At 36.1% G+C, this 14,595-nt stretch overlaps 1 protein-coding gene across 14 annotated transcripts in view; it reads left to right on the forward strand.

The window, feature by feature from the left end:
* The window catches only part of LOC123745760 (protein tramtrack, beta isoform), a 149,460-nt gene that overhangs the window by 96,591 nt on the left and 38,274 nt on the right, over window positions 1-14,595 (forward strand). Inside the window, exon 6 of one of the 14 annotated variants that reach the window (XM_045726635.2) lies at window positions 6,658-14,310. The exons of 12 other annotated variants lie outside the window; for them this stretch is intronic. In XM_045726635.2, coding sequence (XP_045582591.1) covers window positions 6,658-6,867 — 210 coding nt within the window. In that variant the 3' untranslated portion in view covers window positions 6,868-14,310. Of the gene's footprint in view, window positions 1-929; window positions 3,878-6,657; window positions 14,311-14,595 lie in introns of those variants that run through there. One more of the 14 variants, XM_045726632.2, reaches the window with a different exon arrangement.

Raw genomic sequence — 14,595 nt, forward strand, 5'->3', positions numbered from 1 at the left:
AACTGAAAAGGAGCAAGCACATGACACTTCAGATGTAACACTGACTTTACAAATAAAAACACCCGTATGATATGGAGTCAATACCATGGCAGTTACTTTATGCTTGGGATATTCTACATGAGATACACTAAATTAAACATAGAAATTTATAGGAACAGGGACTTAACATTACATATACACAGCATGAGAATCAAATACTCCCAGTCTTGGGACATCACATAAGAAATCATACAACTACGCAATCTTTATTTAATCATACGCACTACACAGTGCAACACAGGAGATTTACAGTATATGATTCAAAGAGTGGATGCCCAATTCTCTAGAGGATGGAAGACTTAAACAAAGTCCGGAAACATGGTGACAGCTGCCAACTCCTTGGTAGTTTCACACTCCAGCACACAATGGCTGAATGCCACTCTCTACGCTATCTTCCCGCCAACTTGTTTCAGTGTTTTGAGGGTTCAAATTATATTTATAATACTGTAAAATCGCATAAATGTTCGGACTGGATCGCTACATTTAACACTTAATTTTTAATATTGTTTTAATTGCAAAATGTACTTGGGATTGTTTCTGTGTGTGTGACTGCATTGACAAGTGCCAGATGCAGACTTACAGAGCGCCTCCACCCAGTGAAACGATAAATATTTACTTATTTCCGTGTTTATCTTATATTCTGCATACAAATTAATATTTCTATAATGAAAATTGTATTTTTTAATTTTTTAATTTTTTGTGCATAGGCGGGTATGACCTCCATAGCCGCTGTCTAAGGGTTAATCTTCATTTTGTTTAACAAGTATTAGTAAAATTAAGAGGAAAAGTTAGATTTTAAAATACTGTACTTCATGCAGATATTTAGTGGGAACAAAGCCATACTAATGGCCAAAATTTGTACACTTGAGTAAGACAGACTTACCCTACAGATGGTGATGATCCATGATGGTCAGAGAGTCGGCAGTGAAGAAACCATGCAACACATGAAGGGCCACACCTCCAGGAAGATCCATCACTGCCCCTACTGTCAATATTCTTCTCGTTTTATAACTAACCTTAAGAGACATGTTTCTACTCACACGGGCGAGAAACCCTTTGCTTGTGACCTCTGTTGTTATAGGTCATGTTCAAAAGATCATCTCAAACGCCATATGAATACTCATAGTAGAGAGAAAGCATATGCATTCACAAAATAGTCCTGCTACTTTATGCTTAATTAATGTGGCAAATTCTTTCTTATCTTGCTAAGTGTAAGTATATTCATATCAACCTCAGCCAGTGATGATGGGTCGATATTATAGGCATCTTGGTCGTTTTATGCGTAAATCCGCTTAATAGTACAATACTGTGTTACTGTATTGAATATCACACACACATATATCGAGCCTTTGCCCATTATTGATACAGTATTTGAAATTCCCACTTAATATCCTTTTTCATGCTAAAAGTATCATGAAAAAGATTGACCTAATGAGGCAACAATGCATATTTTCTGTGGAACATTGTCCAAAACTGCTGTAAATATTAATTAAAAATGTCTTTCTTTTAAATCACAACCTTGTAAATATGTTTTGATACCTTATACTTAAAGGAGAAATGAATGACAAAATATATGATAAATGAAAGCTAATGAACAGAAAGTGATTCTCCTCAAGAAAATATTATTGCATAGTATAAATTGAACATGGGTTGTCATGTACAGTAATTAGAAAATTTTCATGAACATTGAAGTCAGACAGATAATTATGCAACTATCTAGCGCTCATTTAAGTTCTGTAGATATTATTTTATTAAAATAATATCTGCAGAACTTAATTAAAGGAAGTTCTACATTTAAGATGATCAAACCACACAATAGAAGATGGAGAAGAGACTTCGTTTCGGTTCGTTCTGGACTATCATCACACAATTTGATAATGGTCTAAGATGGACCGAAACATCATCGCTTCTCCATCTTCTGACGTGTTGCTCGGTCATCATATCTTCAGCCATGTTATTGTGAACATTTAAGTTTTACATTTAATTTAATATCTGCAGAACTGTTATTAACTTAATAGAAGTTTTTTATATGAAATCTAACAATTTCACCAGTTTAAAGTATGTACAGCCAAGTCATTTTTTTTTCCTCTTTGAAGATTACCCTTGGTTTAGGACTGGTATATTGTTTTAGTCAAGATTATTCAGATGTTAAAGTCAGGAAAAATATGCAGGGTGTTTCAAAACATTTGATACCATTTGCAATGTAAATACTGTATCTGAGTAACTATATTCTGTAGTCTAGGCAAATGAAATTAAACAGGAATAAATAGCAAAATAAGATTTATTCATCAAAAATTTGAATGAGAACTTCAAAGGTATGTGAATGTCATGAACGATTTCACAGGTTTATAATATGCACACTGCCTCTGACGCGGCACACATCAAGTCGGTAGTCCAGTTCTTGCCAAACATCCTGCAGCATGTCTTGGGTAACAGTTTCCAGTGAAGCAGTGATTCTCTGCTTTGAGTTGCTCTAGGCTTGCAGGGGAAAGGGAAGACATAGACCAGTCCCTTCACATAACCCCAGAGAAAAAAAATCGCAAGGTGTCGGGTCAAATGAATGTGGCAGCCATTTCAACAGCACACTGTCTTCATCGCCAGCACGCCCGATACATCTTCCTGGCAGATTCTCATTGAGATAAGCCCACACAATGAGCTTCCATTGAAGTGGAGCCCTGTCCTGTTGAAAAATGAAGTGTTCATGTTCGTTTACAATGAGCTCATCAGTTAACCAGTTCTGAAGCATGTGCAGATAAACATTGCCGGACACATTTCCCTCAAAGAAAAACAAGCCATGTAGATGATTCTTGGAGATGATGTAGAACACATTCACTTCTGGTGAGTCCCTCGTGTGCTCCACTGTGGCATGAGTGTGTTCTTCGTCCCAAGTGCAAACAGTATGCTTGTTAACTTAGCCATTCATATGAAATGTGGCCACATCACTGAAAACAAGACGTTGTTCAATCTTCTCTTCTTCAAGTTTCTCATGCATAGTGACACAGAATTGCTTGTGTTCTGCTTATCATCTGTCTTAAGGCACAAACGAGCTGCAGTTTGTAGGGTGTCATTAGCAATCGTTTCCTTGCAACACACCAAATTGTCATTGGAGGAATCCGGGTTTCCAGACTTGCTCTTATCGACTTTCTGGGGCTTTGCAAAAAATATTTCCTAAACCCGCTCGGCCATCTCTTCCGATACTATTGGTCGCCATAGTCCTCTTGCCTTGCACAGACAGCCTTCCACTTTGAATTTCTTGTGCCATGTTCAAGTCTGCATTGCATTGGGTGTATTTTTAGGGAATTTGCTCACAAATGCACGCTACACAATCTTGTTCAACTGTGAGCGTACTCAAACTCAACTGTATACTTGAGCATTGAGCATTTTGTGCGTTGAGCAACAACACTCAGAATGCCTCTTCTTTTCCATTGAATGGCATTTCTTTACCTAAAATGAAAAAAAAACATTAAACATAGAATTTTTAATTGTTTCTACACATGCTGTTAAAATTTGAGATCATTTGAATGAGAATTGGTCAAGTTATTAGATTATAAACTGTCGTAAATTTTTCTGAAACACCCTGTACAGGAATATCCTCCTTTCTCAATGAATGTTAATTTTACATTTTAGATTAAGACTTGGAAATTGAAAGAGTTTAAGTTTCCTTTGCATTATGTGACTGTATTTGCTTTTATTGATATAGTATTGTATAAAGTTAGTATAATATGCAAACCATCTCTCTTATATATCATACACACATTATTACATGCATGAACTATTTTAGGTTTATGATAATGTAAAATAGTATATGTATGCCTAAAAATTACAAACTGTAAATTTATTTTTGAGTTTACTTTCATCCTAAAATCTGATTCAATGCATTATGAAATTATATTTGTTTAAGAATAATTTATGCTAAGCAAGTTTTCATTGTATCACATAAACACATTAATCAGGTAATTACCTAGGTAGTTACAGGATGAGTGCTATTCTCATGGTGTCCCATCTTCGCAGCTTTGAAACTACTGACAGTTTTGGCTTCCACCACATGCTTACTCATGTGGTGGAAGCCAAAAACTTAACTTACTCCAACCATCTACCATTATGTTAGCAAAAGTGAACTTTCTAATGTTTTCGCGGCAGCTTTGTTTCCTTGGTTTGAACCTGTGTCCGCTTGTTCTTGAAGGTGCAGTTTTCAGAAATTCTTTTTCAATTTAATCAATTCCTGTGGTACTATTTTGTAAATAATGATCATATCACTTCTATTTCTTCTATCTTTGGGCTTTAGTATACAGTATTTAATACTTCTGACCTCTCCTTGTAGCTCTTGTTTTTCAGTACCAGAAGCCATTTACTGGTAATTGCATGTCTTTGCATTTTTATAAGTTTTTAGATGTGCTTCTTGAGATATGAGCACCTTACAGAAATAGCCTAAGCTACTCTATCCCTTTGAGATATATTTCTTTCTTATCTCAATAAACATACGTGAACTTGAACTAGGACCTGGTTGTGCCTCACTGCTTGCTTGCCTTACTAAGAATATGTCTATAGACACTTGTTTTTCCCTAAGTTTTAACAATTACAGTATGTGTAGCGAGACATCACATTGTCTCACAGTGAATGATCTCTGTTTTTCCTCTATTGTCATCCTCACAACTATTTTCTTAAGTTGAACTTTACTACTGACTTTCTTGGAATCCATGGTGTGATATATATATAATAAGAACTTTTATGTTAAAAAAAAAAAAGCAAAAAAGCAGGCAAACAATGAAATTCTTCACAAAGAATTCAAGTGCTGCCACGGTCGTCACTACGTGGGATAGACTTGTAAACAAACTGTGAGTGCCTCGTCCGTGCCTCCAGCACCACGTGCTCATTCAACCCATACGAGGAAGAACAGACGTCGTCTTTTAAGTAAACGTCGTACACCAATTCAAATTTTACGATGAATTTGAAGTCGTATTCCAAAAAATTCGTACTCTAGAGCAGTCGTCAACCAAGGTTCCACTATATACTGTAATTACATACATATGTGGGCTATATTGTATTTAAGAACAATCTACAGTGTTTAAAATTACATGCTACATAACTAAAGCTAAATTTGTCACCATTATGTTCAGAATTTTGCTTATACAAGTAGTGTAAGTAGTTTGCAGTATAATATAGAATGACCCAGTGACAATTTATTAAAAGGAAAAAATGTCATACACCCAATAATTTTCACATTTTCATCTAGACATTCATGTGTACTGTAGACTATTTTTATGTCTTTATTTATGTCCCTGACCTCATACTTCCTCCTGAGACCTCTCCATTGGTGGGGGGGGGGGGAGGGGGAACCAAAGCAGATGTTTCTAGGAGCTTCTTATCACCACACAAAACTTTTACTATTTCAAAATCCTTGACCTCTCCCACTACACATTCTTTTAAATATTTTTGTTCATTCCTTCTAAGATAATAGTTATCTGCCTCTACCATATGGTCTCTTCCCCCCACCCTCCCCTATTGCACCCTTCTCATTAAACAAAATTTTCTTAGTCATTCTACTAACATCTCCATACCACCACAGTATACTGTGATGCATCCATTCTACAACTCTGTATTTCATTCCCCTCGCCCCTTTCACTCATGCCGCATCTCGTGTATACTTCCTCATTGAAATACCCATCTCAAATACATTGGCTGCAGCCCTCAAAAAATGAATTTCTATGGCTTGTACTCTTAAGCAGTCTACCCATTTCCATATACAAGTTTCAATTAGTTTCTCTGGTCTTTTCCCACCAACTCTGTTTATTGCAAAACATGTTACTATTCCCATTCCTTCATCATTTGGAACCGATACATACAATATTCACTCACCTTGTTGATAACATAATACACAGATGTAAACATTGTTCCCAAAATATTTTTCACTTCCTTTACCACTCTCTTTGCCTTCCTATAACTATTTTTACCCTTTCTGGAAAATAATAAATTTTTTCTTATGACCTCTATACATTATTCATATCTATATTTAAAGATCTGAATTTGGAATTTGACTGACTTTGGTACAAAAATAACTGTTTCCCTGAGTACAAAAAACTAATAGTGAATACACATAAATAAACTGCCATTTAAGACTAGTTTTAAAAAGTGACTACATTAAATATTGGAAGTATGATACATAACACAGTTCTCCTGTTATTAAATGGCTGGTGGTAAATACTGGAGCCAATGCTCTAACTGTGTTTTTAGATGTACTGATCATAGCTTCCACTCAGTGTGAGCTAAAGAAATTTATTATAAGGTTTTTATAATCCAGTCATGTTTATTTTTTCAGTGTACTCTTAGTGTAGGTTTATTATTTTTTATTTACATTTTAGCTGATATGCTAAAGCTTTTGATTTAGATTAATAACTTTCTATATAAAATAGTGAACTAAATATTCTACAGTATTGTAATTATTTTTCTCTGAGTATTTTGAGATGTACAGTGAAGAGTATCAATAAGGATGTTCCCATTACCCTTGTCATTAGGGCAAGACTACAGGAAATGTACATTGTAAGTACATAGTTTTTAAGTGGCTCTTAATTACTTAGTGCATGACTGTATAACCCTGAGTAAGACCGACATACCCTACAGGTGGTGCTGAGCCATACTGGTCAGAGGGTCAGCAGTGGAGGAGCCATGGGACTTATGAAGGGACATCTCAACAGGAAGATTCACAAGTGTTCCTACTGTCCTTACACCACCCATTGTATCATAAATTACAAAAGACACATCTCCGTCCACACGGGCGAGAAGCCATATGCCGCAATAACTGCTCTAACAGATCTAATCCAAATGATATGATTTGCAGTGGCACATTGAGATATAAAAGTATTTAGAAACTATTTTCATTAAAAAGTCTCTCTGGAATTAAGACAAGGCTTTTGTTATACAGGTATAATTTAATGTCTTTTTCATTTCAAGGGGCACTTCTTTTGTTTGTGTCACTGTGTGTGCTAGAAATGCAGTGGATTTGAATAATTATTTAATGGTAAGTTTATATCATTCAAATCCTGTTTGTAAAATACACTACCCTTCAATCATTCATTTATTTCAAATTGATTTGTTAACTTTTTAATTTAGAATTTTTATTTCCCGTTAAAATTACCAACTGTAAAAATCTGTTGTTCTACCTATTGATATATTCCTATTGTACAGTATAGTATACCTATATAAAGTTAATCTATTTTATACTGTATATATTTTGAATCAGTCACTGGGCTTATAGATATGCAAATATGCAGAGGCAGTTATGATTTATGATAAAATAATGAATTTTATGTGGAAACTGTGCAGGCAGCTTCGTAAGATCAGACAGTCACTAACATTTAGTTGATTTGTGCAATTGCTATAGTTTTAAATCATATAAAGAATTAACTACCGGGTATTTGTCTATTTTGTGATGATACTGAATTTATCGTACCCTCCAGCTAATCGTAATTTGAATGCACAAGTTAAGAAGTAAATTCATTTTAACTATTGTTCTGATATGAACATTTTATTTAAAAATATATTTTGAGATTTAGAAAGTTATTGATTTACAGACTTTTTAAGGGTAATTGTGAAATTTAAATTGAAATTCCATATTAAAAACAATCGTGATTAATTTGAATATTGAAGATTTGTAGTCTATCTTCTTGAAACTTAGTTTGGTTAGTATATGTGTTATGAATTCATATAACATATATCAGTTTTCCCAATGAAATCACACTAAAGTGATATATATTAGTGAGAAAATCAACTTGAGCTCTGAGGTGACTCAAACCAATGACCCAGCCACTCACCTTACCACTGTGCCACCCAGACTTGATGAAATTATACATCTGGGGTTCCACTGAAACCTCTGGAAAGTCTGGAGGCTTCTACTGAAGCCAGTCCAAGTTTTACATATAATGCCCAAGCACTCGAGTGCTGGTAAAGTAGTTCATTCATCACATCCCCCACCTTCAGATATAATACACAATGAAGTCACACTAATGTGGTATATATCAATGAAAACATCAACTGAGGTTCTCCTGTGACTTGAACCCATGACCAAGACACTCTCGGCCTCTCACCCTACCACGGTACCACCCTGATGTGGTAAAAGTTATACAACCGGGATTCCACCAGAACCTCTGGAAATCTGGAAGTTCTACTGAAGCCAGTCCTGGTCTCTGGACTGGATTTACCAAGACCCGAGAGTTTGAGGCTTATACGTAAAACTTGGACTGGCTCCAGTAGAAGCCTCCTGACTTTCAGAGGTTCCAGTGGAATCCCAGTTGTACTGTATAAATATTACAAGTTGTGGGTGGTACAGTGGTAAGGTGCGACTGGGCGTGCCTTGGTTGCGGGTTATTGTCACCTCAGAGATCCAGTTAGTTTTCTCATATGTCAGTTTCAATGTGGAAAATTTAAGCATTTTTCAGTTTTAATTTTAATCCATTGGATGCTTTGGTGTCAATATGCATTCCTTGCCCTCGGTCCAGGGATCTTGCTCAGCAGATCAAGTTGAGCAGGAAGTAAAAGCATTATTTGGCATCAGCATTATGTAGGTTGATCCTTATGAAGAACAAAATAACAATTGGTTTCTAGTACTGCAGGTCATTAGCCCTGTGTTGTAGTCTAATTTTTTTTTTCCAATACACATCTATAATGAAGCCCAGTATTTTAATTTGTAATTAAAATTATATTAAAATAAAATTCATTCATTTAGTACAATAATTTATAATATTGTGCTAAATGAATGAGATCATATAATGTTGTACTGTATTGTGTTTGACAAATGTAATTTAAACATAATATTTATATTTTAAGTATTGTTTTGTCATGTAATTTGTTCAAAATTCCTCTTGTATCAAAACATTTTAAACAACTTAGACTTATTCTCTACAATGCACTACTTAAATGTACATAATAATAATAATGAGCTATAAGCTCATTGTAGCCTATATGCATTAAGCTATCTATTAAGATGCAAACATATTCTCTACCCTCCCCCCTATTCTTATACACCAGATGTAGCTTAAAATGGGCCTTATCATCTTACTATATGTCACATTAATTCCCTCTCTGCTGACTAAACTATTAGACTGAAAATCCTGGCAGTTTAAAATAGGATAGAAAGTCATAGTAAAATGTGTATATTATTATTATTATATATAACATATATATTATTTTCATGAAGTGTATAAGTATTGATATAGGTAGTGGTACATACAGTACAGTATATTGTTAGCCACTACCACTCCATGTCATTATGTAGTAGTATGTTGTGAATGTAGATATCCGAGAATTTCTCTACACACGGGAGGGGTGCAACCTAATGATAGCTATGTGGATGTCATGCTGGGTTACAACATTATTCTGTAGTTAAGGTGTATGACCAGATATGCCTGACCTTGTTCCTCAGTGTATGATTGGGTGTGTAATTAAGGTGTATGACCAGGTATGCCTGACCTTGTTCCTCAGTGTATGACTGGGTGTGTATGACCAGGTATGCCAGACCAAACCTAACCTACCTAGCCAAACCAATTTAGTAACTACTCGACCACTAGACAAATATAAAAAAATTGTGTTTTATTAATATTAAATAGTTAAAAAAATACACTCAACCATCCAACACTATAAGTGTTTGATGGTTCTGAAACCCTGCATGCTTCCAACACCCAGCAACACTTGAGGAGAATTTTTAGGCAAAGATATTTCATCAAATCTTTGAACTTGTTGAGAATCACAAATGAGATCAATGGCTCTTAACATGAATGCACTTTATATTTCTTATGTTCTTCACTTGAGAAGGAAGTTGAAAAATAAACTCTGAAGTTAATGTTACAGTTTTATTATGGTCTGACAGTAAGAGACGTGTTTTGTTGACCTTGTCAACATTGTCAAAAGCAGAATACAAGTGAATACAATCTAGCTGGTGCAACCAAATACTGTATATAACCGAGGGTGAGGTGAAGGGAAATGTCGCAGTGGCCAATAGGGCCACTGCAGCTTATCATGTCCTATGTCCCCATATTGACTGGGACAGTATGCACTCTTGGTCTCAAAGATGCTAGAATGTAATGGAGTGTTAGCTAGTTGTTTATTGTTGGGTGAGTTTGTTTGATGTGTAGTGTTTCACAATGCTGTCTGTTGCCCCAGCCAACATTGCAACACAGCAGATGGGTAAGCTGCAGTGGCCCTATTGGCTTGTGCCACATTTCACTTCACCTCACCCTCGGTTATACTGTATAGTAGATTGCACCAGCTAGATTGTATTCATATCTACTGTCTTTTGAAAATGCTGACAGGGCCAATGAAACACATCTCTTATTGTCAGACCATAATAAAACTGTAAGCTGAACTTTGGAGAGTTAATTTCTCAACTTCTTTCACAAGTGAAGAACATTAGAAATACTAGTATAGAGAAGATTCATGCTTGAATTATTGATCTCACTCTTACTATCATATTCAAAAACATATTTCAACAAGAAAGACTGCTAGCAATATACAGTATATATATATACAATATATATATTGGTGTGTGTAAATCACGAAAATTAACACATGATGAAAAATGTGACAGTGTCAGACCATGGAGGAAGAATTGAAACAGAAAATTCCTTAAGTACTTTCGTATATTAATACATCTTCAGAATGAATGAAGAAGAGAGAGAGATAAGAGAGAAAAAAGCATATCTGTGTCTTCTAACCCACGACGGGCTCTTACCAGCCCTATCCAAAAAAACCTACATTACGTCCTCCTTTGATGGGGTGATAGACAGCCGAAAGGTCTTAATAAAACTTATCTTTTCATATATTAATACATTCCTTCTGAAGATGTACTGTATTAATATACGAAAGTACTTGAGGAAATTCCTGTTTCAATTCTTCCTCCGTGGTCTGACAATGTCATATATATATATATATATATATATATATATATATATATATATATATATATATATATATATATATATATATATATATATATATATATATATACACACATACACATATACACATATACACATATACATACATACATACACACACATATACAGGGTTTATATGTATCACTAAGAACTCTAATTGACCCGGCCAGTATTTGAGCCCATGCCGTCCAGGATCACCCCTAAACGTACACGGTATCATGACCACCGCACCAATGATCGTCTATAAGGATTGGTCAGTCCTTGTGCTTATTAACCCTTACACTGCTCAGGGGTCATATGGACATTTACACCCCTGTGCGCAAGAAAAAAAAAAATTCAAAAAAATTTTTTCGTCTTCTAAACATGTTAATTTGTGTCCCCTGAGCACGGAAAAAATAAAAAAAAAATCGTAGGTGACATATTTTGGGCGCAATTGACCGAGGAAGTCTGGCAAAAAGTGGGCGTTGACAGAGCGGTCGTCAGACCCGGTCAGCGTCACCCGCGTTGACAGATGGGAGTTGCCACAAAGATATTATTACCTAATTGTTTCAATGTCTCCGATTGATTTTTTCTTAGTTTTTTTGCAGTAATATTATTCAATAGTGTGTATTGTAATATATTTATATAATAAAAGTGGTTAATAATCGCTATACTCAAAAGTATGATGTGCGTATTAGTGATTCAATTATTATGTTTATAAAACAATAAACAAATAGTTTTGCTGCTATTACACTCTATACACAGGTTATATATAAGTATTGGCATGTTTTGGTCACCATAACGAACCACTAAGTTGGTATTGAGAGTCGAAAAGCAACGAGGAGTTACCGCCACACACCAGCCAGCCACTCACTGCCACTCCCTCAACACACGCACTAAACTTTCTCCCCCAACAATACCAGTTGTGGTGTTATTACACTATATACAGACGTTATATATAAGTATGAGTATATTTTGTTCACCACAACTGTACAGCTAAGCTGATATAGTTAGTTCAGGCACTAAGAGTCGTCGCTATACACAGATGGCGGCTGGCGGCTCCCTCACTCTTTCAAGGTCACACGCACTAAACTTTCTCCCCCAACAATACCAGTTGTGGTGTTATTACACTATATACAGACGTTATATATAAATATCTACATGTTTTATGCACCGTAACTGTACACCTAAGCTTGTAGAGCGCCCAAAGAGCATAGTGGCCACCCTCTAAACAGCTAGAGAAATCGTGCAGACGACGTCACCTCCGTCACCCATATGGCTCCTCCCAGCATAATCCTTTTGCTGTTATTACACTAATACACACATTATATATAAGTATCTACATTTGTGTTCACCATAGAGAACCACTGACCTAGTATGGTGAACGCAAACAATAACAGGTGGCCACACAGTCAGTAAACGATGCTGTCTCCCTCCGTCTCTCAGCATCACTCCTCACACAGCGCTAATTATTACAACAATCCTGCTATTATCACAACCCTGGTTATTTATATCACAGTCATTGGTCATCTGTAATATTGTCATCGCTAAATAATAACAATTATATATTTATTTTGACATTTTTCGGCGATGCTGTGGGCACAAGCTGAACATCAATGCTGTTCGCTCATGCTGCGTGCGCCGGCCTTGGTTGCTCCAACAGTACTGTGCCTCTCACACCTGAGAATATTGCCCACGATTTTTTTTTAAAATGGCATCTGTTTACAAGAGCCCTGAGGAAGCTACTGTGAACCCCGTGTAGCCGCGGGCCATTTGAATCAGGCCTGGCACCCTATGGCGTATATATACGCCATGCGCACCATGGGACATGTTACTCAGGGCGTATATATACGCCATGCGCAGTTTAAGGGTTAACTAAGCCCCACGACTGATCAACCCCCGACGACACTCATGGATCCATTTGGGTACAGTTGTTCATCAAATTCTGGCATATGCACGGGCCACGCTGGGTTTTACAAATGTGAGAAAGCTGCAGGAACACGCAAGCCATAGATCACTAAGAACTCCAATTGACCCGGCCAGGATTCGACACTCATGTACCCAAATGGATCCATGAGTGTCATCGGGGCTTGATCAATCATGGAGCTTAGTTAATAAGCTCCAGGACTGACCAATCCTTATAGATGAGCATTGGTGCGGTGGTTACGGTACTGTGTATGTTTAGGGGTGATCCTGGACGGCATGGGTTCGACTCCTGGCCGGGTCAATTGGAGTTCTTAGTGATCTATGGCTTGCGTGTTCCTGCAGCTTTCTCAATATGCAAAGTAAGGATATATGACATAAGAATAATAGGAGGAGAGCTTTGGGCCCTCTCAGGTCATTGCCAAGAGCTTGACTGTGAGAGACAGAGAGGCACCATAACCTGTGAGGGTCGAAAGTGCTCTTGCTATTATTCTTATTTCATATAGGGTTATTACCTAGTTATTCCCCCCCCCCCTCCCTGTGTATTAGTGTAAGTACAGTATTTTATTGCTAATGTTATACCATGAATTTTGTATGCATGTATTATTTTATAATTTGTTTCAATATTATATTGAAGGCAGAAATGGGTGTTTTTGTCTAAGCTCAGTCCGTCAACTGTTGTTTGTTTTTTCCCGCCATCCCTGCTGAGGAAGGTCCACGCTACTAGAGCCATGACTACATTACATCTTACTTCACACATTGTTTCCTGTAGACATGGTCTCAGTTGATTCACATCTACTAAGTGCAGATTAAACTAATAACTCACATTGTGTGACAGTTAAACATGCTGAATAATGGGCATGATGATTAGCTAGTTTATTCACACGGACTGTGCACGTCAAACATTTTTGTTATAGCTCCCTTTGGTAGCTTTAAGGTTATCAGAAAGTTGGCCATGGTCATCGGTACAGTACTGCTGTGTTATTTAAGGTTACAATTACAGTCCAAGGTTAATGTCCATATTACCAGCATAAATATAACTATATTCAGTGAAATAGTTATCATTATTACAGTTTTATTTGAAATGATTTGACATTATCTCAAGGTAGATCTGTGATGATAAATGAGTCGAAGATGCAGCGTTGATACACTGCACACTTGCCATCATAGAGATTAGCCTAACTAGCCAAGACTAACTTTACTTCCCCATTGAAAGCTGATACTTGTAACTTGTTGTACCTGCTGGAGCTGAGACTCTCAACTTGCTACTCCTGCCAAAGCTGAGATATGTAGCTTGTCCAACTGCTAGCCATGTAGGCACCTATGTGAAGTATTGTACAATTGATATTGTTTAATAAATTTGACATTGTTGCCATCATGCTGTGTCTCCTGACATTACACCTTCAAAGATTATTTACAATAATAAACATCTTCATATATGTCATGTGAATTTTTATAACATCCAGTGTACATGTTTTTTTTTATCATTTAAGTTTAATTTTATATACAGTACTTTAGAGTCATTATAAAATTAACATTAGTGTATTTTAACAATAGATCATGTATTGTGAAATAAACATAACAAAGTTTAGCCACTGCAAAACAGTATTCAGTATTTAGCAATTCAAAATCTAAACTATCCATTGAAATTAAAAAGAAAAATGAGGAACGTGAATTATGATGCTCACAACAAAAATACAGTAAATACACAGTCGAGGCTCAATATTGC

Source organism: Procambarus clarkii, chromosome 88 (genome assembly GCF_040958095.1).
Source record: "Procambarus clarkii isolate CNS0578487 chromosome 88, FALCON_Pclarkii_2.0, whole genome shotgun sequence".
Lineage (NCBI taxonomy): Eukaryota > Metazoa > Arthropoda > Malacostraca > Decapoda > Cambaridae > Procambarus > Procambarus clarkii.